The following is a 20,000-nucleotide window of genomic DNA, read 5'->3' on the forward strand; positions in this document are numbered from 1 at the left end:
AAACCATTTCATAATATATATCAACGCATTTGTGATCAGTTTATGCATCATCTATCTTGGGAGGTTTATATCATGGCAGAAATTTGGCCCGTCGCTGCTACACGGTAAAGCCACAAATTTGGCCCGTCGCTGCTACACGGTAAAGCCACAAATTTGGCCCGTCGCTGCTACACGGTAAAGCCACAAATTTGGCCCATCGCTGCTACACGGTAAAGCCACAAATTTGGCCCGTCGCTGCTACACGGTAAAGCCACAAATTTGGCCCGTCGCTGCTACACGGTAAAGCCACAAATTTGGCCCATCGCTGCTACACGGTAAAGCCACAAATTTGGCCCATCGCTGCTACCGGGTAAATAAAGGAACCTGTTTGAGTGATTTGAAGAAGTATAGTTTTCCACATAGAAGTGTTGACACCTGGAACAGCTTGCGGGAAGAGGTGGTGGAGGCGAGCAGTGTCCACCAAATGAAGGAAAGGCTGGATGAAGGTAGATATGGAGACCCGACTATTAGACCTTAGCTTGGACCCGGTAGACAACAAATAGATATGGAGACCCGACTATTAGACCTTAGCTTGGACCCGGTAGACAACAAATAGATATGGAGACCCGACTATTAGACCTTAGCTCAGGCCCGGTAGACAACAAATAGATATGGAAACAGATATGGAGACCCGACTATTAGACCTTAGCTCGGGCCCGGTAGACAACAAATAGATATGGAGACCCGACTATTAGACCTTAGCTTGGGCCCGGTAGACAACAAATAGATATGGAGACCCGACTATTAGACCTTAGCTTGGGCCCGGTAGACAACAAATAGATATGGAGACCCGACTATTAGACCTTAGCTCGGGCCCGGTAGACTACAAATAGATATGGAGACCCGACTATTAGACCTTAGCTCGGGCCCGGTAGACTACAAATAGATATGGAGACCCGACTATTAGACCTTAGCTCGGGCCCGGTAGACAACAAATAGATATGGAGACCCGACTATTAGACCTTAGCTCGGGCCCGGTAGACTACAAATAGATATGGAGACCCGACTATTAGACCTTAGCTCGGGCCCGGTAGACAACAAATAGATATGGAAACAGATATGGAGACCCGACTATTAGACCTTAGCTCGGGCCCGGTAGACAACAAATAGATATGGAAACAGATATGGAGACCCGACTATTAGACCTTAGCTCGGGCCCGGTAGACTACAAATAGATATGGAGACCCTACTATTAGACCTTAGCTTGGGCCCGGTAGACAACAAATAGATATGGAGACCCTACTATTAGACCTTAGCTTGGGCCCGGTAGACAACAAATAGATATGGAGACCCTACTATTAGACCTTAGCTTGGGCCCGGTAGACAACAAATAGATATGGCTACAGATATGGAGACCCGACTATTAGACCTTAGCTCGGGCCCGGTAGACAACAAATAGATATGGAGACCCGACTATTAGACCTTAGCTCGGGCCCGGTAGACTACAAATAGGTAAATACACACACCTCAATGATGATGAGTGTGGCTGGGACCCCCACGTAGCCAAACACTCCCACGGACGACGAGACGGAGATCAACACGATGAGCACGCCAGCCAGCCCCAGCGTGATCTTGGAGTCCACCAGGAGACGACGGCAGCTGGTGAAGTCTCCGAGGGCTGGGGGAGGAGACAGGAGGAGAGGGGAGGTTAGCAGAGGTATGGGGGTGTAGAGAATAAGGGGAGGAGGTTATATGAAAGGGAGATTGCCACAGGGGAGAAAAAGGGGAAGGGGGGAGTTGAAATAGGGATGGAGGGAGGGAGGAAAGAAAAATGGGAAGGAGGGAGGGAGGGAGGGAGAGGAGGGAAGAAGGGGAAAGTGGAGGGAGAGAGAGAGAGAGAGAGAGAGAGAGAGAGAGAGAGAGAGAGAGAGAGAGAGAGAGAGAGAGAGAGAGAGATATATATATATCAGAAGTTTCAACACACACACACGTACACACATAGATGCACACAGGCTCACTGGGTAGGGCTATGTACGCGACGGAAACACACACACACACACACACACACACACACACAAAAAAAAAAAAAAAAAAAAAAAAAAAAAAATGGTTAAACACACACGCGCGCACACACTCACCGAGGGCTATGTACGCGAACATGACGCAGTAGGAGATGAGCACGGTGTACACATCCCCCTTGCTCTCCCTCATCAGCTCATCGTTCACGGCGCGCTCGGCCGAGAACGCCACGTCCATCAGCGGGTGGGAAAAGTTCTTCATGTACGCCAGGAACCTGGGGACGCACACAGGGTCAGAAACGCGCACACAGGGTCAGAAATGCGCACACAGACAGAGGAGAGTACATACATGGGATTGGTGGAATACAGGAATGTGCTTGTGGTTAGTGATATACACACACACACACACACACACACACACACACACACACACACTATTACTATTATTATTATCATTATGATTATTATGATTATTATTATTATCTTTACTATGATTATTGCTATTATTGTTATTTCTATTTTCCTTTTTATTTTCAATCATACTACTTTGTCTCATTCATTTCATTTAATCTTCAATTGATGTATATTTTCAGCTCTAGGGCTGCCTGGTACTTCATAAAATAAACCGTTTATTATTATTATTATTATTACACACACACACACACACACACACAAATGGTTACTGAAACAAGCACACACACACATAACTTTTTCTCTCTCTCTCTCTCTCTCTCTCTCTCTCTCTCTCAAGACTATTTTTACCTTCTATTTAATCCTTCATCTTCCTCCTCCCCTACCACCACCAACACCACCACCACAACTACTACTACTACTACTACTACTACTACTATTTCTACTACTACTACTATTACTCACTCCTTCTCCCATGCCAAGGCCTTCTCTGTATCCTCCTCCTTATAGTTGTTATTCACCACGAAGGCAATAACGAGGGCCGTGGCGTTCTTGTAGAGAGGGTCAGGGCCGAGGACTTGTGACCCGTTGAGAAAGCCTCCGAGGGCCGTGTAGGGGAAGACCGGGCCGCCGTATGAGCCGAGACACGGGATGGGGATGTCCTTGTCCAGGGGTGAGAGTGGGTTCCTGTGTGGGTGTAAGGGTAGAGGTTAGGTTAGGTTAGGTTAGGAAGTTAAGTTAGGTTAGATTAAGGTTAAGTTAGGTTAGGAAGTTAGGTTAGGTTAAGTTAGGTTAGATTAAGGTTACGTTAGGTTAGGAAGTTAGGTTAGGTTAGGTTAAGTTAGGTTAGGAAGTTAGGTTAGGCTAGGTTAAGTTGGGTTAGGAAGTTAGGTTAGGCTAGGTTAAGTTGGGTTAGGAAGTTAGGTTAGGTTAGGTTAAGTTGGGTTAGGAAGTTAGGTTAGGTTAGGTTAAGTTAGGTTAGGAAGTTAAGTTAGGTTAGATTAAGGGCCGCTTTCACAGTGGTCTGGTACGCACCCTAACCAAAGGCCCTACCATCCTGTGTTACCATCGCCTTGTTCCGCCTTCACAGTGGTCTGGTACGCACCCTAACCAAAGGCCCTACCATCTGTGTTACCATCGCCTTGTTCCGCCTTCACAGTGGTCTGGTACGCACCCTAACTAAAGGCCCTACCATCCTGTGTTACCATTGCCTTGATCCGCTTTCACAGTCGCTGTTTTCGTGGTATTGGCGACTACCAGCGTGGTGACGGTCATGACGAGACGAAGGTGTGTGATGCGGCAGTGTTGGTGTGCCGGAGCGGCGGGAAATGTCAACGTTACATCAGCCGAGCGGAGGATTGTGAAGGAGTAATGTGAAAAATACACGTACAAAAAGTAAACGTGAAGAATAAATATAAAGAGTGACTGTGAAGAATAGATATGATGATAAAATGTGGAGAGTCTCGCTGATACACCGCTCAAATCTGGTGAAGCCTAACATTACCTGGGCGGAAAAGGTGAAATAATGGTGAGAAGTATTGATTAAAGTTCTCTTATATTAGCAGATGTCAGCAAGACAGACTCTTCACCTATAGCAATTACATTTGTTCAATATTCACACTTATTTATCAGACTTCACATTTATTCTTTACTCAATAGGCCTGATTTCGTTATATATATATATGCCCTATGCATACATGTCAGGCTAACCAGAATAATAAGAGTTTGCCCAAGAAGGCATAACAGGTACATACTGGTGACAAGTATTAAACTCCTTCCTTCTTTAATTGTTGTGTACTTTGCAACAATAAACCATTAGTCAATTAAAGTGAAATTCTCAGCAGGATGTTTCCTGGTCAGCAGGTGACGTGTGTTCATGTCATTCAAAGTCTTCTATTTGTTTTCTCATATTACCATTGAAGCCGTGCAGCGCGTTGCTGTGTTGTGTAATACATGTTTTTACATCTATTTAAATAAATAATATAACCACTTGAGGGCAAGAATTTGTATTATTTACTACATAATGTCATTGGTAAGCTCCACTGTGAAAACGGCCCAAAGTTAGCTTAGGTCTCTCTCTCTCTCTCTCTCTCTCTCTCTCTCTCTCTCTCTCTCTCTCTCTCTCTCTCTCTCTCTCTCTCTCTCTCTCTCTCTCTCTCTCTCTCTCTCTCTCTCTCTCTCTCTCTCTCCTCTCTCTCTCTCTCTCTCTCTCTCTCTCTCTCATTCACTCTCCTTCCTTTTTCTCTCCCTTCCTTTTCCTTACCTTATCAACCCATTCCTTTCCTTTCCTTCCCTTCCTTTCCCTTCTCTTTCCTTCCTTCCCTCTTCTCCCTTTCTCTTCCTTTTTCTTTCTCATCTCTTCCCTGTCCTTCCCTACCCTTCCCTTCTCAACCCTTTCCTTTCCTTCCTTTTGCTTCCCCTTCCTTCCCTTCCCTTACCTAAAGCAGCTGTCGAGGTGGTTGAGGTAGTTGACGGGCAGGTTGAACTCAGCGTCCGTGCCATTGAGGTCAAGGTTCCCAGCGTCATTTTGGAAGTAGTTGAGGACGCTTTGAATGGTGCAATTGTCGTTGTCGGGGGAGAGAGGCTTGTAGCAGATGTCACTGAGGAAGACTTGTTGACCCGACGCTGTGCCTGAGAGCTGCGGAGAGAAAGGGGTGAGTTTAGGATAAGTGAAGGGAAGGGAAGGGGTGGGAAGGAAAGGGAAAGAAAGGGTAGGAAAGGGAAAGGAAGGGAAGGGAAGGGAAGGAAAGGGAAAAGAAGGGAAGGAAAGGGATATGAAGGCTGCAAGAAATGGGAGTGTGGAAGGAGGGAAGAAAGGAAGGAAGAAGAGAGGGAATGTTAGGAGGGAGGGAGGGTAGGGAAAGAAAGGAAAGGAAGGGTAGGGAAGGGAAGGGAAGGGAAAGAAAGGAAAGGGAAGGAAAGGGAAGGAAGGGTAGGGAAGGGAAGGGAAGGGAAAGAAAGGAAAGGAAGGGTAGGGAAGGGAAGGGAAGGGAAAGAAAGGAAAGGAAAGGAAAGGGTAGGGAAGCTGAGGAAAGGTTATCAACACACAAAGACACACACACACACACACACACACACACAACTAGGTAAATACACAAGCTATATGAATATGTTTGCTGATGATGCTAAAATAATGAGAAGGGTGGCTAATGAAGAAGACTGTGTAGCCCTGAGCCAAGATCTCGATAGAATAAGCGAATGGTCACGCAAATCGGAAATGACATTCAATACAGAGAAGTGTAGCGTGATGGAGTTTGGTAAGAGCAGTAGACGAATGTCGGGGAACTACTCTCTGAGTAATGAAAGAATCATGAAAAAATATGAAGAAAAAGATTTGGGAGTAATCATGACAGACAAGTTATCCTTTGGAAAACATAAACAGTAGACCGGATAATTGGGAAACATAATTTTCTTAGAAACATAAAAGTAGCATTTACATATTTAGATGAAGAAATGGTGAAGAAACTAATAACATCGATGAAGCGTCCCAGACTGGAATATGCAGCATTAGTGTGGTCACCTAGACTGAAGAGATTAGAAAGTTGGAAAGAATACAAAGAGCAGCGACTAAATTACCGGAAACTCTGAGGGAACGTACTTATGAAGAAAGACTGGAGAAACTGGGACTAACAACACTGGAGAGCAGGAGAGAGAGAGGGGACCTAATAGCATTGTACAGGATACACGAGGGATTGGAGAAATTGGACAGGGAAGACCTAGTGGTACGTGACAGAAGTGTGACAAGAGGCAACGGTAAGAAATTGAAGAAGAGCAACTGTAGGAGAGACATCAAGAAATACAGTTTTCCACACAGAAGCACAACAACATGGAACGGACTTGACGAGGAGACTGTGTGTGCAAAAACGATTCAGGAATTTAAAGACAAACTGGATAATCAGCGTTATGGAGACGGGACAGCACAAGCCTGGTACAACTCTTTTCCTGTATTTCACAACTAGGTAAACACACACACACACACACACACACACACACACACACACACACACACACACACACACACACACCTCATCGGATATGTAGTTCTGTAGTTTCAGGACCTCCTTCAGGAAAGTCTTGTTGAACACCGGGCCCCAAAACTCCATGCCGTTGGGAGTCTCGTGAGCCACCTGCAAGAAAATGCCAAATAAATGCCTTGCCAATGCCCACACAATGCCCAATCAATGCCTCATCACTCTTCATTTCTTTCTTTTTATTTTTAACTTTACCTCCTTCATCTCCTCCTCCTCCTCCTCCTCCTCCTTCATCATTCTCTTCCCTTCTTTTCTTTCTTTCCTTCCCTCCTTCATCATTTCTTCCTCCTCTTCCTCCTTCCTTCTTTTCTTTCTTTCCTTCCCTCCTTCATCATCTCCTCCTCCTCCTCCTCCTTCCTTCTTTTCTTTCTTTCCTTCCCTCCTTCATCATCTCCTCCTTCTCCTCCCTTCCTTCTTTTCTTTCTTTCCTTCCCTCCTTCATCATCTCCTCCTCCTTTTCCTCTTTCCTTCTTTTCTTTCTTTCCTTCCCTCCTTCATCATCTCCTCCTTCATTCTCCTCCCTTCCTTCCCTCCTTCCTTCCCTCCTTCAACATCTCCTCCTCCTCTTCCTCCTTCCTTCTTTTCTTTCTTTCCTTCCCTCCTTCATCATCTCCTCCTCTTCCTCCTTCCTTCTTTTCTTTCTTTCCTTCCCTCCTTCATCATCTCCTCCTCCTCTTCCTCCTTCCTTCTTTTCTTTCTTTCCTTCCCTCCTTCATCATCTCCTCCTCCTCCTTCATCATTCTCCTCCCTTCCTTCTTTTCTTTCTTTCCTTCCCTCCTTCATCATCTCCTCCTCCTCCTTCATCATTCTCCTCCCTTCCTTCTCTTCTTTCTTTCCTTCCCTCCTTCATCATCTCCTCCTCCTCCTTCATCATTCTCTCCTTCCTTCTTTTCTTTCTTTCTTTCCTTCCCTCCTTCATCATCTCCTCCTCCTCTTCCCCCTTCCTTCTTTTCTTTCTTTCCTTCCCTCCTTCATCATCTCCTCCTCCTCTTCCTCCTTCATTCTCCTTCCTTCCTTCCTTCTTTTCTGTCTTTCCTTCCCTCCTTCCTTCCTTTCCTTCAGTCCCCCTATTCTTCCTTCCTCTCCCTCTCTCATTTCTTTCTCTCCTCATTCCCTTCCTTCCCTTCCCTTTCCTTTCCTTACCATCCCTTCCCTTCCCTATCCATCCCTTCTCCTTTCTTTCCTTCCCTTCCCTTCCCTTCCCTATCCATCCCTTCTCCTTTCTTTCCTTCCCTTCCCTTCCCTTCCCTATCCATCCCTTCTCCTTTCTTTCCTTCCCTTCCCTACCTTTCCCGTTCCTTTTCTTCCCTTCCCTATCCTTCCTTTCTCTACCCTACCCTTCCCTTCCCTATCTATCCCTTCTCTTTCCTTCCCTTCCCTTCTCCTTTCTTTCTTCCTTCCTTCCTCCCTATCTCTTCCCTTCCCTTCCCTACCTTTCCCTTTCCTTTCCTTCCCTTCCCTATCCTTCCTTTCTCAACCCTACCCTTCCCTTCCCTATCCATCCCTTCTCTTTCCTTTCCTTACCATTCCTTCCCTTCCCTTCCCTATCCATCCCTTCTCCTTTCTTTCCTTCCCTTCCATTCTCTACCCTACCCTTTCCTTCCCTTCCCTACCCTACCCTATCTCTTCCTTTCCTACCTTTCCTTCCCTTCCTTATCCTTCCATTCTCTACCCTACCCTTCCCTTCCCTTTCCATTCCTACCCTTCCCTTCCCTTTCCTACCCTACCTATCCATTTCCTTTCCTTTCTTACCCTACCCTTCCCTTTCCTTTCCTAACCTATCCTTTCCCTTCCCTTCCCTTTCCTAACCTCCCTATCCCTTCCCTTCCCTTCCCTTTCCTACCCTACCCTTCCCTCCCTATCTCTTCCCTTCCCTTCCCTTTCCTACCCTCCCTATCCCTTCCCTTCCCTTCCCTTTCCTACCCTCCCTATCCCTTCCCTTTCCTTACCATCCCATCCCTTTCCCTTCCCTCCCCTTTCCTACCCACCCCTTCCCTTTCCTTTCCTACCCTCCCTATCCCTTCCCTTTCCTTACCATCCCATCCCTTTCCCTCCCTTCCCTACCCTCCCTATCTCTTTCCTACCCTTCCCTTTCCTTCCCTACTCTCCCTCTCCCTTCCCTACCCTTCCCTTCACTACCCGACCCCTGCATATCATACCATTTCCTTTCCTTCCCTATCCTTTCCTATCCTCCCCATCCCTTTCCTACCCATCCCATCCTTACCTTATCCACCCCAACAGGACGGATAATCAACATCTCTGTTCGGTAAAAAGGCACAAAGGTCGTGTCGAAGTACTCCTTCTCAACGCGCGACCTTGACCTCGGCGCGGCCCAGAGCTTGACGGGGTCGGTGGTCACTTGGAGGTACAGGATCCCGCAGGACAGGCCGCAGGTCACCACGGCACCCAGGAATAGGATGACCCAAGGATATCGGGCGCAGGCTGTTAGGAGGAAAATAGTAGTAGTAGTAGTAGTAGTGGTAGTGGTAGTGGTAGTATGTGGTTTTACTATTCAAAGTCTTTCTCAAATGTCCTCCACCTGGTCCACTGTCTGGTGTTAGTGTGCTCCATCCTGCCCCAGTAAAGGTTCCAATTCCACCTCTCCACCTGGTCCTCTGGTGTTAGTGTGCTCCACCCTGCCCCAGTAAAGGTTCTAACTCCACCTCTCCACCTGGTCCTCTGTCTGGTGTTAGTGTGCTCCATCCTGCCCCGGTAAAGGTTCCAATTCCACCTCTCCACCTGGTCCTCTGTCTGGTGTTAGTGTGCTCCATCCTGCCCCGGTAAAGGTTCCAATTCCACCTCTCCACCTTGGTCCTCTGTCTGGTGTTAGTGTGCTCCATCCTGCCCCGGTAAAGGTTCTAAGTCCACCTCTCCACCTGGTCCTCTGTCTGGTGTTAGTGTGCTCCATCCTGCCCCGGTAAAGGTTCTAACTCCACCTCTCCACCTGGTCCACTGTCTGATGTTAGTGTGCTCCATCCTGCCCCAGTAAAGGTTCCAACTCCACCTCTCCACCTGGTCCTCTGTCTGTCTGGTGTTAGTGTGCTCCATCCTGCCCCGGTAAAGGTTCTAAGTCCACCTCTCCACCTGGTCCTCTGTCTGGTGTTAGTGTGCTCCATCCTGCCCCGGTAAAGGTTCTAACTCCACCTCTCCACCTGGTCCACTGTCTGATGTTAGTGTGCTCCATCCTGCCCCAGTAAAGGTTCCAACTCCACCTCTCCACCTGGTCCTCTGTCTGTCTGGTGTTAGTGTGCTCCATCCTGCCCCGGTAAAGGTTCTAAGTCCACCTCTCCACCTGGTCCACTGGTGTTAGTGTGCTCCATCCTGCCCCAGTAAAGGTTCTAACTCCACCTCTCCACCTGGTCCTCTGTCTGGTGTTAGTGTGCTCCATCCTGCCCCGGTAAAGGTTCTAAGTCCACCTCTCCACCTGGTCCTCTGTCTGGTGTTAGTGTGCTCCATCCTGCCCCGGTAAAGGTTCTAAGTCCACCTCTCCACCTGGTCCACTGTCTGGTGTTAGTGTGCTCCATCCTGCCCCAGTAAAGGTTCCAATTCCACCTCTCCACCTGGTCCTCTGTCTGGTGTTAGTGTGCTCCATCCTGCCCCAGTAAAGGTTCTAACTCCACCTCTCCACCTGGTCCTCTGTTTGGTGTTAGTGTGCTCCATCCTGCCCCGGTAAAGGTTCTAACTCCACCTCTCCACCTGGTCCTCTGTCTGGTGTTGGTGTGCTCCATCCTGCCCCAGTAAAGGTTCTAACTCCACCTCTCCACCTGGTCCACTGGTGTTAGTGTGCTCCATCCTGCCCCGGTAAAGGTTCTAAGTCCACCTCTCCACCTGGTCCACTGGTGTTAGTGTGCTCCATCCTGCCCCAGTAAAGGTTCTAACTCCACCTCTCCACCTGGTCCACTGGTGTTAGTGTGCTCCATCCTGCCCCGGTAAAGGTTCTAACTCCACCTCTCCACCTGGTCCACTGGTGTTAGTGTGCTCCATCCTGCCCCGGTAAAGGTTCCAATTCCACATACTTCTCCTCTTCCTCCTCCTCCTCCTCTTCCTCCTTACTTCTTCCTCTCTTCTTTTCCCTTCTCATTTTTCAACTTTACCCTCCCTCTCTTCCTTCCTCCTCCTCCTCCTCCTCTCCCATACCTATCAGTTCTTCCCCTCCTCCTCCTCCTCCTTCTCCTCTTCCTCCGCCTCCTCCTTACTTGTGCCCCAGGTGGTGAAGAATCTCTCGAGGGCGTTGTCGAGCCAAGAACCAGCGCGCTCCAGATACCCCGGCTCCTCACCCCAAGACCGGCTGCCCTCACTCTCACCCGTGACTGCAAAGGGGGGAAGGGGTGAGGGAGGCTGTCGATGAAGGAATGGGTGTGGTGTGTGAGTGTGGAGGAAGAAGAGGAGGAGGAGGAGGAGGAGGTATGGTAGAGGAGGAAGAAGGAGGAAGGTTGAAAAATGAGAAAAGATTAGGAGGAGGAGGAGGAGGAGGAGGTATGGAAGAGGAGGAAGAAGGAGGAAGGTTGAAAAATGAGAAAAGATTAGGAGGAGGAGGAGGAGGAGGAAGAGAGGGAAAAGTAAAAAAATGTCATGGGGAAAAGGAAGACACAGAGGATTAAGTAAGGAAGAGGAGGAGGAGGAGGAGGAGGAGGAGAGGAAGAAGAGAGGAAAAGTAAAAAAAAATGACATGGGAAAAGGAAGACACAGAGGACTAAGTAAGGAAGAGGAGGAGGAGGAGGAGGAAGAACAGAGAGGTATGGGAGAGGAGGAGGAGGAGGAGGAGGGGGAGTCAGGGTGTTGATGTGTATGAAGGAATGTCTAAGAATGTTTATATACGCATATACTTACATGTGTTCAACCTGACCTGTCCCTTGAAATTCCCTGAAACTGTCTAAAATTACAAAGAAATCACTGATACTTTATAAAAACTCCTAAAACTGTCTATATAAAGGAATCTCTCTCTCTCTCTCTCTCTCTCTCTCTCTCTCTCTCTCTCTCTCTCTCTCTCTCTCTCTCTCTCTCCATATGTGTCCAACCTAATCTATTATATCCTGTGTCTAACCTAACCTAACCTAACCTAACCTGACCTGACCTGTCCTCTCCTCTGTCTAACCTAACCTAACCTAACCTGACCTGTCCTCTCCTCTGTCTAACCTAACCTAACCTAACCTGACCTGTCCTCTCCTCTGTCTAACCTAACCTAACCTAACCTGACCTGACCTGTCCTGTCCTCTGTCTAACCTAACCTAACTTGACCTGTCCTGTCCTCTGTCTAACCTAACCTCATCATCATCATCATCATTTCATCGACGCCTGGTCCTAGGAGCTCCCACCAGGGGATGGCCACGGCAGAAGAGCTTCCAACTTTCTCTATCCAATAACAGAGAAAGTTGCTTGCTCAAAGATCTTTCCCCCCCTCTCCCTAATGTACTCTTGCACCCTATCCCTCCATTTCACTGGAGGTCGTCCTCTAGCATTCCCTCCCTCTATCTCACTCACATACACCCTTCTGGTCATCTTACTCTCCTCCATTCGCTCCATGTGGCCAAACCACTTTAAGGTCCGTCGCTTCACTTCTTCCACCACTCCACTCTTCTTCCCTTCACCCCCGTGACACATTCCAAAACGCGCGTACACACTTTCATTACTCATTCCATCCATTCTACTCACACCACAAGCACTCCTCAAATAACTCATTTCCACTGCCTGCACTCTAGACCTCTGACTTTCATTCCAGGCCCACGTTTCCTATGTGAGGGTTGGTACTATTATTGTATTTCTCAAATCCCCCTTTACTTCCATGCTCACACTTCTGCCATTCATGATTCGTCCCAAAGACCCTGCCACCCTTCTTCCTTGCAATGCCCTTTCTCTTATCTCTCCCTCTGTACCACCATGCTTACACATAACTGATCCAAGGTACTTAAACTCATTGACCTCCTCCATTTCTTCACCATTCAAAATTATTTTGCATTCTTTTTCACATTCAATTCCCACTCTATATGGGCATACAAAATCTACAACCTCACTTCTACTTCGCTCACAAACCATCACTTTACTTTTGTTGACATTTACTTTCAGCTTTCTCCTGTTACAGACACTATCAAACACATGTGTCCAACCAAATCTATTATATCCTGTGTCTAACCTAACCTAACCATTCTCTGTCTAACCTAACTTAACCTAACCTAACCTAAACTGTCCTCTGTCCACCCTAACCTGACCTGACCTAGTAACCTCTCACGAAGGAAAAGTTGGACAAATATAGATTGGAAGACAGGACTATCCAAGCTTGAGGTCAGGCCCTGTATACTACAAACAGGTACTACACACACACACACACACACACACACACGCACACAGGAAAGAAGGGAGGAATGGAAAGAAAAGAAGGAAGGGTAGGATGGAAGGAAGGAAGAAATAAAGGAAGAAGGAGCTAGGTAAACACCCACACACACACACACACACGCACATACACACATACACACACAGGAGAGAAAAGAAGGAAGGTAAAAATATAGAAAGAAGGAAAGAAGGGAAGGAAAAGGGAGGAAGGTGAAGAAAGAAACTAGGCAAATACACACACACACACACACACACACACACACACACACACTCACTGTCGATGGAGCGAGTGCGCAGCGTGAGGCAGAGGTAGACGGTGAGGAAGGTGGAGGAGAGGAAGAGGAAGATGATGGCCATCACCACAGCCATGCCGTCCACGCCCAGGACGAGGAACGGTGACGGGGGCGGGGGCAGCGGGGCGGGGCGGGGGCACGACGGCTTGCAATCCAGGCAGCTGCAGGACTGACTGGTGTTCTGGGGGGGAGAGGAGGTGGTGATGGGGGGTGAGGGGGGGAGGGAGGGAGGAAAAAGTTTTGGGAAGCTTTGTTTAGTGGGCGCAACATCTGTGGTCATATGCTGGAGAGAGACAGAAGGGGAAGGCATTATAGGAGAAGGGAACAGACCCCAGGAGACAGGAATAAGTTGGAAAGTTTGGTTTAGTCGGCGCAACATCTGTGGTCATATGCCGGAGAGAGACAGAAGGGGAAGGAATCATAGAACGGAACAGACCCCAGGAGACAGGAAAAGTTGGAAAGTTTTGTTTAGTCAGTAACATCTGTGGTCATATGCGGAGAGAGACAGAAGGGGAAGGCATTCTAGGAGAAGGGACCAGACCCCAGGAGACAGGAAAAAGTTGGAAAGTTTTGTTTAGTGGGCGCAACATCTGTGGTCATATGCTGGAGAGAGACAGAAGGGGAAGGAATCATAGGAGAAGGGAACAGACCCCAGGAGACAGGAAAAAGTTAGAAAGTTTTGTTTAGTTGGCGCAACATCTGTGGTCATATGCCAGAGAGAGACAGAAGGGGAAGGAATTATAGGAGAAGGGAACAGACCCCAGGAGACAGGAAAAAGTTGGAAAGTTTCGTTTAGTCGGCGCAACATCTGTGGTCATATGCCGGAGAGAGACAGGAGGGGAAGGAATTATAGGAGACAGGAAAAAGTTGGAAAGTTTTATTTAGTCAGCGCAGCATCTGTGGTCATATGCCAGAGAGAGACAGAAGGGGAAGGAATTATAAGAGAAGGGAACAGACCCCAGGAGACAGGACACAACCCCTGATTAATACCTGGTACCCAATCACTGCTGGGTGGACAGGGGTGTAGGGTATCGGAAAAGCCGCCCAAATTTTTCCACTCCACCCGGGAATCGAACCCGGGCTCTCTCGGTTGTGAGCCGAGTGTGCTAACCACTGCACCACGAAGCCCCCAAGAAAAATGAGAAAAAATCATCACTCATGCAAACCATTTCATAATATATATCAAAGCATTTGTGATCAGTTTATGTATCATCTATTTTGGGGATTTATATCATGGCAAAAATGTGGCCCGTTGCTGCTACTGGGTTAAGCTGGACAGTGAATAGATAGAAGTTGTTTTAAGGGCATCTGAAGCAAACTTATGGGGCTGATATACGATAATTAAATCTGTGATATTTATTAAGATGTGTCCAGTGATTTAATTGGCAAAGAAATGCAAAACACAAGCTAAGGAATAAAAACTACTGAGCTGACTGACGTTTGGAACAGACTAAGTGAAGGAGTGTGCAGAGCTTTAAGGAAACGTTGGATATATTAAGGAAGGGGAGATGCTTGAGAGACAAAGAAATACAGCTTCCCTCAAAGAAATATAGAGGTTTGGAACAGACTAAGCGAGGATGTAGTATCGGCAGGGAGTGTGCAAAGCTTCAAGGAAACGTTGGATAAATTGAGGAAGGGAAGATGCTTGAGACATAAAGAAATACAGCTTCCCTCAAAGAAATATAGAGGTTTGGAATGGACTAAGCGAGGATGTAGTATCGGCGAGGAGCGTGCAAAGCTTTAAGGAGAGGTTTGGTAAATGTAGATACGGAGACGGGACCACACGAGCGTAAAGCCCAGGCCCTGTGAAACTATAACTAGGTAAACACAACTAGGTAAACACACACAACCCCTAACAACCCCCCCCACATACCGTCACAGGCTGGTCACACGGCAAAATCTCCTTATCAAACGGTGTGAACTTGGACCCACTCTGCTCGGCGTAGACATAATCGACCCTGAATGGCGCGAAGGGACTGGCCCCCATGGAGTCGAAGAGCCTCTCCCCGTTGCAGTAGAGCGTCCCCCAGGAGCCACAGAGGGCGGAGATTGCCTTGTCGTTGGAGGCGGGCAGCTGGACATCACGGCAGGAAGAGTAGACACCCTCCGCAAATTGGTGAGTCATGTGCATCGCGACTCTGGTGATCACGGTTTTGTCTGGGGGGGAGAGAGGGAGAGGGAGAGTTGAGTCTGTGAGGTTAGGTTAGGTTAGGTTAGTGTAAGGGAAGAGAAGGAATAGGAGGGGAAGGTGAGAGAGGGAGAGGGAGAGTTGAGTCTGTGAGGTTAGGTTAGGTTAGGTTAGTGTAAGGGAAGAGAAGGAATAGGAGGGGAAGGTGAGAGAGAGGCGAGGAAGGAGGAAGAGGTGAGGAAGGGAGGTTAGTAAGGAAGGGAAGGGAGGGAAGGAAGGAGGGGAAGGAGGGAAGGGAAGGGAGGGGAAGGGAAGGGAGGGGAAGGGAAGAAGGGAAGGGAAGGGAAGGGAGGGAAAGCAAAGGGAGGGGAAAAAGAAGAAAAGAAAAACACACACACACACACACAAACTCTCTCTCTTCCTCTTCCTTCCTTTCTTTCTTCCCTTCTCTTACTTCCATTCCTCTCCCTTCCCTTCCCTTCCCCTCCTTTTTCTTCCCTTCCTTCCCTACTTTTTACCTTTTCCTTCCTCCCTTCTCTTCCTTCCTTAGTTACTGCCTTCCCTTCCCTTCCTTTCTTCCCTTTCCTTTCTCTCTCTTCATTTCTACCCTTCCCTTCCCTTCTCTTCCTTCCATCCCTTTCACTCCTTCCTTCCATCCCTTTCACTCCTTCCTTCCATTTCTTTCTCTCCCTTCCCTCCTTCCTTCCTTTCTTCCCTTCCATTCCTTCCTTACTGTCTTCCCCTTCCCTCCCTTCCTTTCTCTTCCATTCCTTCCTTTCCACCCTTCCCTTCCCTCCTTTTCCTTTCCATCCCCTCCCCTCCCTCCCTTCCTTCCCTTCTCTTCCTTTCCATCCCCTCCCCTTCCCTCCTTTCTCTTCCCTTCCTTCCTTTCCACCCTTCCCTTCCCTTCTCTTCCTTTCCATCCCCTCCCCTCCCTTCCTTTCCTTCCCTCCTTCCTTCCTCTCCCTTCCCTTCCCTCCTTCCTTCCTTTCTTTCCTTTCCTCTCCCTTCCTTTCTTCCCTTCCCCTTCCTTCCATTCCTCTTTTTCCTTTCTTCCCTTTCCTTCCATTCCTTTCTCTTCCCTTTCCTTCCTCTCCCTCCCTTTCTACCCTCCCCTTCCCTTCCCTCCCAGCACACCACCACCCAGCCACTCACTCGTGTCCTCGGCAATCTCGGTCTTGGTCGCCGCCAGGTACTCGTGTTGCGCGGGGCTGCAGGTCATGAAGCAGAAGGAGAGCCTGAAGTTGCGGACACACGTTGGGCACCTCTTGAGGAACGCCGCGCCCAAGGCCAGCTGGGACGCCATGGTAGTGACCTGGTCTCCGTTACAGCAGGTCAGGAGAGGGGCGGTGCTGTTGGCCGGCCCTGGGGAAGGATATGAAGAGGTGAGGTTAGGTTAGGTTAGGGAAGGGAAGGGAGTTTATTTATTTTTTTACAGATAAGGAGGCTGTTCAAAGGCGTAAAGAAAATCAAAAAAAGCCCGCTATGTAGGAAGGAGAGAAGAAGGATAAGGGAAGGAAGGGGTGGGGAAAGGAAGGAAGGAAGGAAGGAAGGAAGGAAGGAAGGAAGGAAGGAAAGAAAGGAAGGAAGGAAAGAAAGGAAGGAAGGAAGGGAAAGGAAGGATGGAAGGGAAAGGAAAGAAAGGAAGGAAGGAGGAAGGAAGGAAGGAAGGAGGAAGGAAGGAAGGAAGGGAAAGGAAGGAAGGAAGGGAAAGGAAAGAAAGGAAGGAGGAAGGAAGGATGGGAAAGGAAGGAAGGATGGAGGAAGGAAGAAAGGGAAAGGAAGGGAAAGGAAGGAAGGATGGAGGAAGGAAGAAAGGGAAAGGAAGGGAAAGGAAGGAAGGATGGAGGAAGGAAGAAAGGGAAAGGAAGGGAAAGGAAGGAAGGGAAAGAAAGGGAAAGGAAGAAGGAAAGGAAGGTAGGGAAAGAAAGGGTGGATATGAAAGGAAGGAGGAAGGAAGGGAAAGGAAGGGAAAGGAAGGAAGGATGGAGGAAGGAAGAAAGGGAAAGGAAGGAAGGATGGAGGAAGGAAGAAAGGGAAAGGAAGGGAAAGGAAGGAAGGATGGAGGAAGGAAGAAAGGGAAAGGAAGGGAAAGGAAGGAAGGGAAAGAAAGGGTGGATATGAAAGGAAGGAGGAAGGAAGAAGGAAAAGAGGAAAGAAAGTAAAGAAGGAATGAAGGAAGGGAAAGGAAGGGAGGAAGGAAGGGAAAGGAAGGAAGGAGGAAGGAAGGAAAGGAAAGAAAGGAGATTAGGGAAGAAGGGAAAGAGGAAAGGAAGGGAAAGGAAGGAAGGAAAGGAAGGAAGGAGATTAGGGAAGAAGGGAAAGAGGAAAGGAAGGAAGGAAAGGAAGGAAAAGGTAAGGAAAGAAAGAAAAAATGAAGGAAGGAGGGAAGAAAGAAAGAAAAGGAAGGAGGTAAGGGAAGAAAGAAATCTCCCTCATGCAAGAGTTAACCACCATCTTCATTCCTTCATCCCTGTACTGTCCAAATCCCTTATGCAAGAGTTAACCATCATCTTCATTCCTTCATCCCTATACTGTCCAAATCCCTTATGCAAGAGTTAACCATCATCTTCATTCCTTCATCCCTGTACTGTCCAAATCCCTTATGCAAGAGTTAACCATCATCTTCATTCCTTCATCCCTATACTGTCCAAATCCCTTATGCAAGAGTTAACCATCATCTTCATTCCTTCATCCCTATACTGTCCAAATCCCTTATGCAAGAGTTAACCATCATCTTCATTCCTTCATCCCTATACTGTCCAAATCCCTTATGCAAGAGTTAACCAGCATCTTCATTCCTTCATCCCTATACTGTCCAAATCCCTCATGCAAGAGTTAACCATCATCTTCATTCCTTCATCCCTGTACTGTCCAAATCCCTCATGCAAGAGTTAACCAGCATCTTCATTCCTTCATCCCTATACTGTCCAAATCCATCATGCAAGAGTTAACCATCATCTTCATTCCTTCATCCCTGTACTGTCCAAATCCCTCATGCAAGAGTTAACCAGCATCTTCATTCCTTCATCCCTGTACTGTCCAAATCCCTCATGCAAGAGTTAACCAGCATCTTCGGCGACGCTAAGGACGGTATTATCAGAGGCCTCCACCCCTCTCATCAACTGTTTCCAGGGGCCGAAGGGAAGATTGATCGGATTCTAATGAGTGTTTTTGTAGGTTCATGGTGCAGAGGAAGGGTCAAACTACCACCGGGGCCATAGAAGTACCCCTGGAAATTCCTATAACTCCTAGGAAAGCCTTGTAAAATATGTGTGCTTGGCCGTCAAAATGTTTAAGAATGCAGCCCTTAAATCTTTAGGCCATTTCTCTTTCATCCTTGTACGTCTTTCCTACCTGATCTATGTCACACCTCTCTTCTGATCATCAAGCAAGACTTTTATATTCCTACCTTTCCCTTGCTTTATATTCCTGCCTTTCCCAGCCGCATCGCTCCCTCTGGCATTCTTAATACCTCCAACAGCTTGCAATAGTCTCCGGCCAGTCCTTTGTTTTTCCTTCTTTCTTTCTCTTATTGTTGCTTCTGTAGGTTTCATCTCATAGTGATAATAATAATAATGGCAATAATAATCTCGTTGCATTCTATCGTGACGTTTCCAGTTCCTCCCATATTAACATTTTCACAGTTTGCCATGATGGGTTAGTAAGCCACCAAACCGATACCAAACACCTAGAAAATTCTTTGTGCAGTGTTTGGAGTTGATAGTTGAGTGAACCATACAGGAAGTCTAGAGGTTGTGTATCTGGTGTTGCATCGAAAACCTAACCATTAGGAGTGTGTAAGATTGAATAGAATACCATAGATACATTCAAGAAGAGGTTAGATAAAGCCATGGATGGTGAGGTAAGGTGGGGTTGAGTGTACAGGAGCTGCCTTGTATAGACCAACCGGCCTCTTGAAGACTCCTTACGTTCTTATGTTCATTCCTTTATCCCCATACTGTCCAAATCCCTCATGCAAGAGTTAACCAGCATCTTCAATCCTTCATCCCTATACTGTCCAAATCCCTCATGCAAGAGTTAACCAGCATCTTCATTCCTTCATCCCTATACTGTCCAAATCCCTCATGCAAGAGTTAACCAGCATCTTCATTCCTTCATCCCTATACTGTCCAAATCCCTCATGCAAGAGTTAACCATCATCTTCATTCCTTCATCCCTGTACTGTCCAAATCCCTTATGCTAGAGTTAACCATCATCTTCATTCCTTCATCCCTATACTGTCCAAATCCCTTATGCAAGAGTTAACCATCATCTTCATTCCTTCATCCTTCATGCAAGAGTTAACCAGCATCTTCATTCCTTCATCCCTGTACTGTCCAAATCGCTCATGCAAGAGTTAACCAGCATCTTCACTCCTTCATCCATTTACTATCCCAATCCCGTATGCAAGAGTTGACCCACTACCCCCCCACCCCAGTACTCACCCAGCTCCTGCATTAGCTCTGGACAAGTGGCTGCCAGGGTGTCGGTGGAGGTAGGGTCCAGCTCTTTGGGCGGCCCGTTGTATGGGCAGTTGGCCTGGGCACCGGTGGCAGGGTTGGCGCCGCATTGCCCGTACCACACACACTGGCCTCCTGCCCCTGCCTCTGTCTGGGCCGACTGTCCAAACACCTGAAACAGAGGGAGAGAGAGAATGTTACAGGTGGGATTGTTTACATGACAGGTATTGTATTGTATTATTAGTATAGTGAAGATAGACAAGTTAGAGAGAGAGAGAGAGAGAGAGAGAGAGAGAGAGAGAGAGAGAGAGAGAGAGAGAGAGAGAGAGAGAGAGAGAGAGAGAGAGAGA

At 47.7% G+C, this 20,000-nt stretch overlaps 1 protein-coding gene across 2 annotated transcripts in view; it reads right to left on the reverse strand.

The window, feature by feature from the left end:
- Positions 1-20,000, reverse strand: part of LOC126988395 (NPC intracellular cholesterol transporter 1-like) — an 87,980-nt gene that overhangs the window by 27,150 nt on the left and 40,830 nt on the right. For both annotated transcript variants that reach the window (XM_050846459.1, XM_050846460.1), the window contains exons 2-12: positions 19,636-19,822; positions 16,343-16,552; positions 14,933-15,216; positions 13,042-13,240; positions 10,636-10,749; positions 8,664-8,881; positions 6,434-6,535; positions 4,847-5,046; positions 2,874-3,095; positions 2,118-2,272; positions 1,506-1,657 (exon numbers count right to left, since the gene is read on the reverse strand). In XM_050846459.1, the coding sequence (XP_050702416.1) occupies positions 1,506-1,657; positions 2,118-2,272; positions 2,874-3,095; positions 4,847-5,046; positions 6,434-6,535; positions 8,664-8,881; positions 10,636-10,749; positions 13,042-13,240; positions 14,933-15,216; positions 16,343-16,552; positions 19,636-19,822 (2,043 nt within the window). The remainder of the gene's footprint in view (positions 1-1,505; positions 1,658-2,117; positions 2,273-2,873; positions 3,096-4,846; positions 5,047-6,433; positions 6,536-8,663; positions 8,882-10,635; positions 10,750-13,041; positions 13,241-14,932; positions 15,217-16,342; positions 16,553-19,635; positions 19,823-20,000) is intronic.

This window comes from Eriocheir sinensis, chromosome 69 (genome assembly GCF_024679095.1).
Source record: "Eriocheir sinensis breed Jianghai 21 chromosome 69, ASM2467909v1, whole genome shotgun sequence".
NCBI lineage: Eukaryota > Metazoa > Arthropoda > Malacostraca > Decapoda > Varunidae > Eriocheir > Eriocheir sinensis.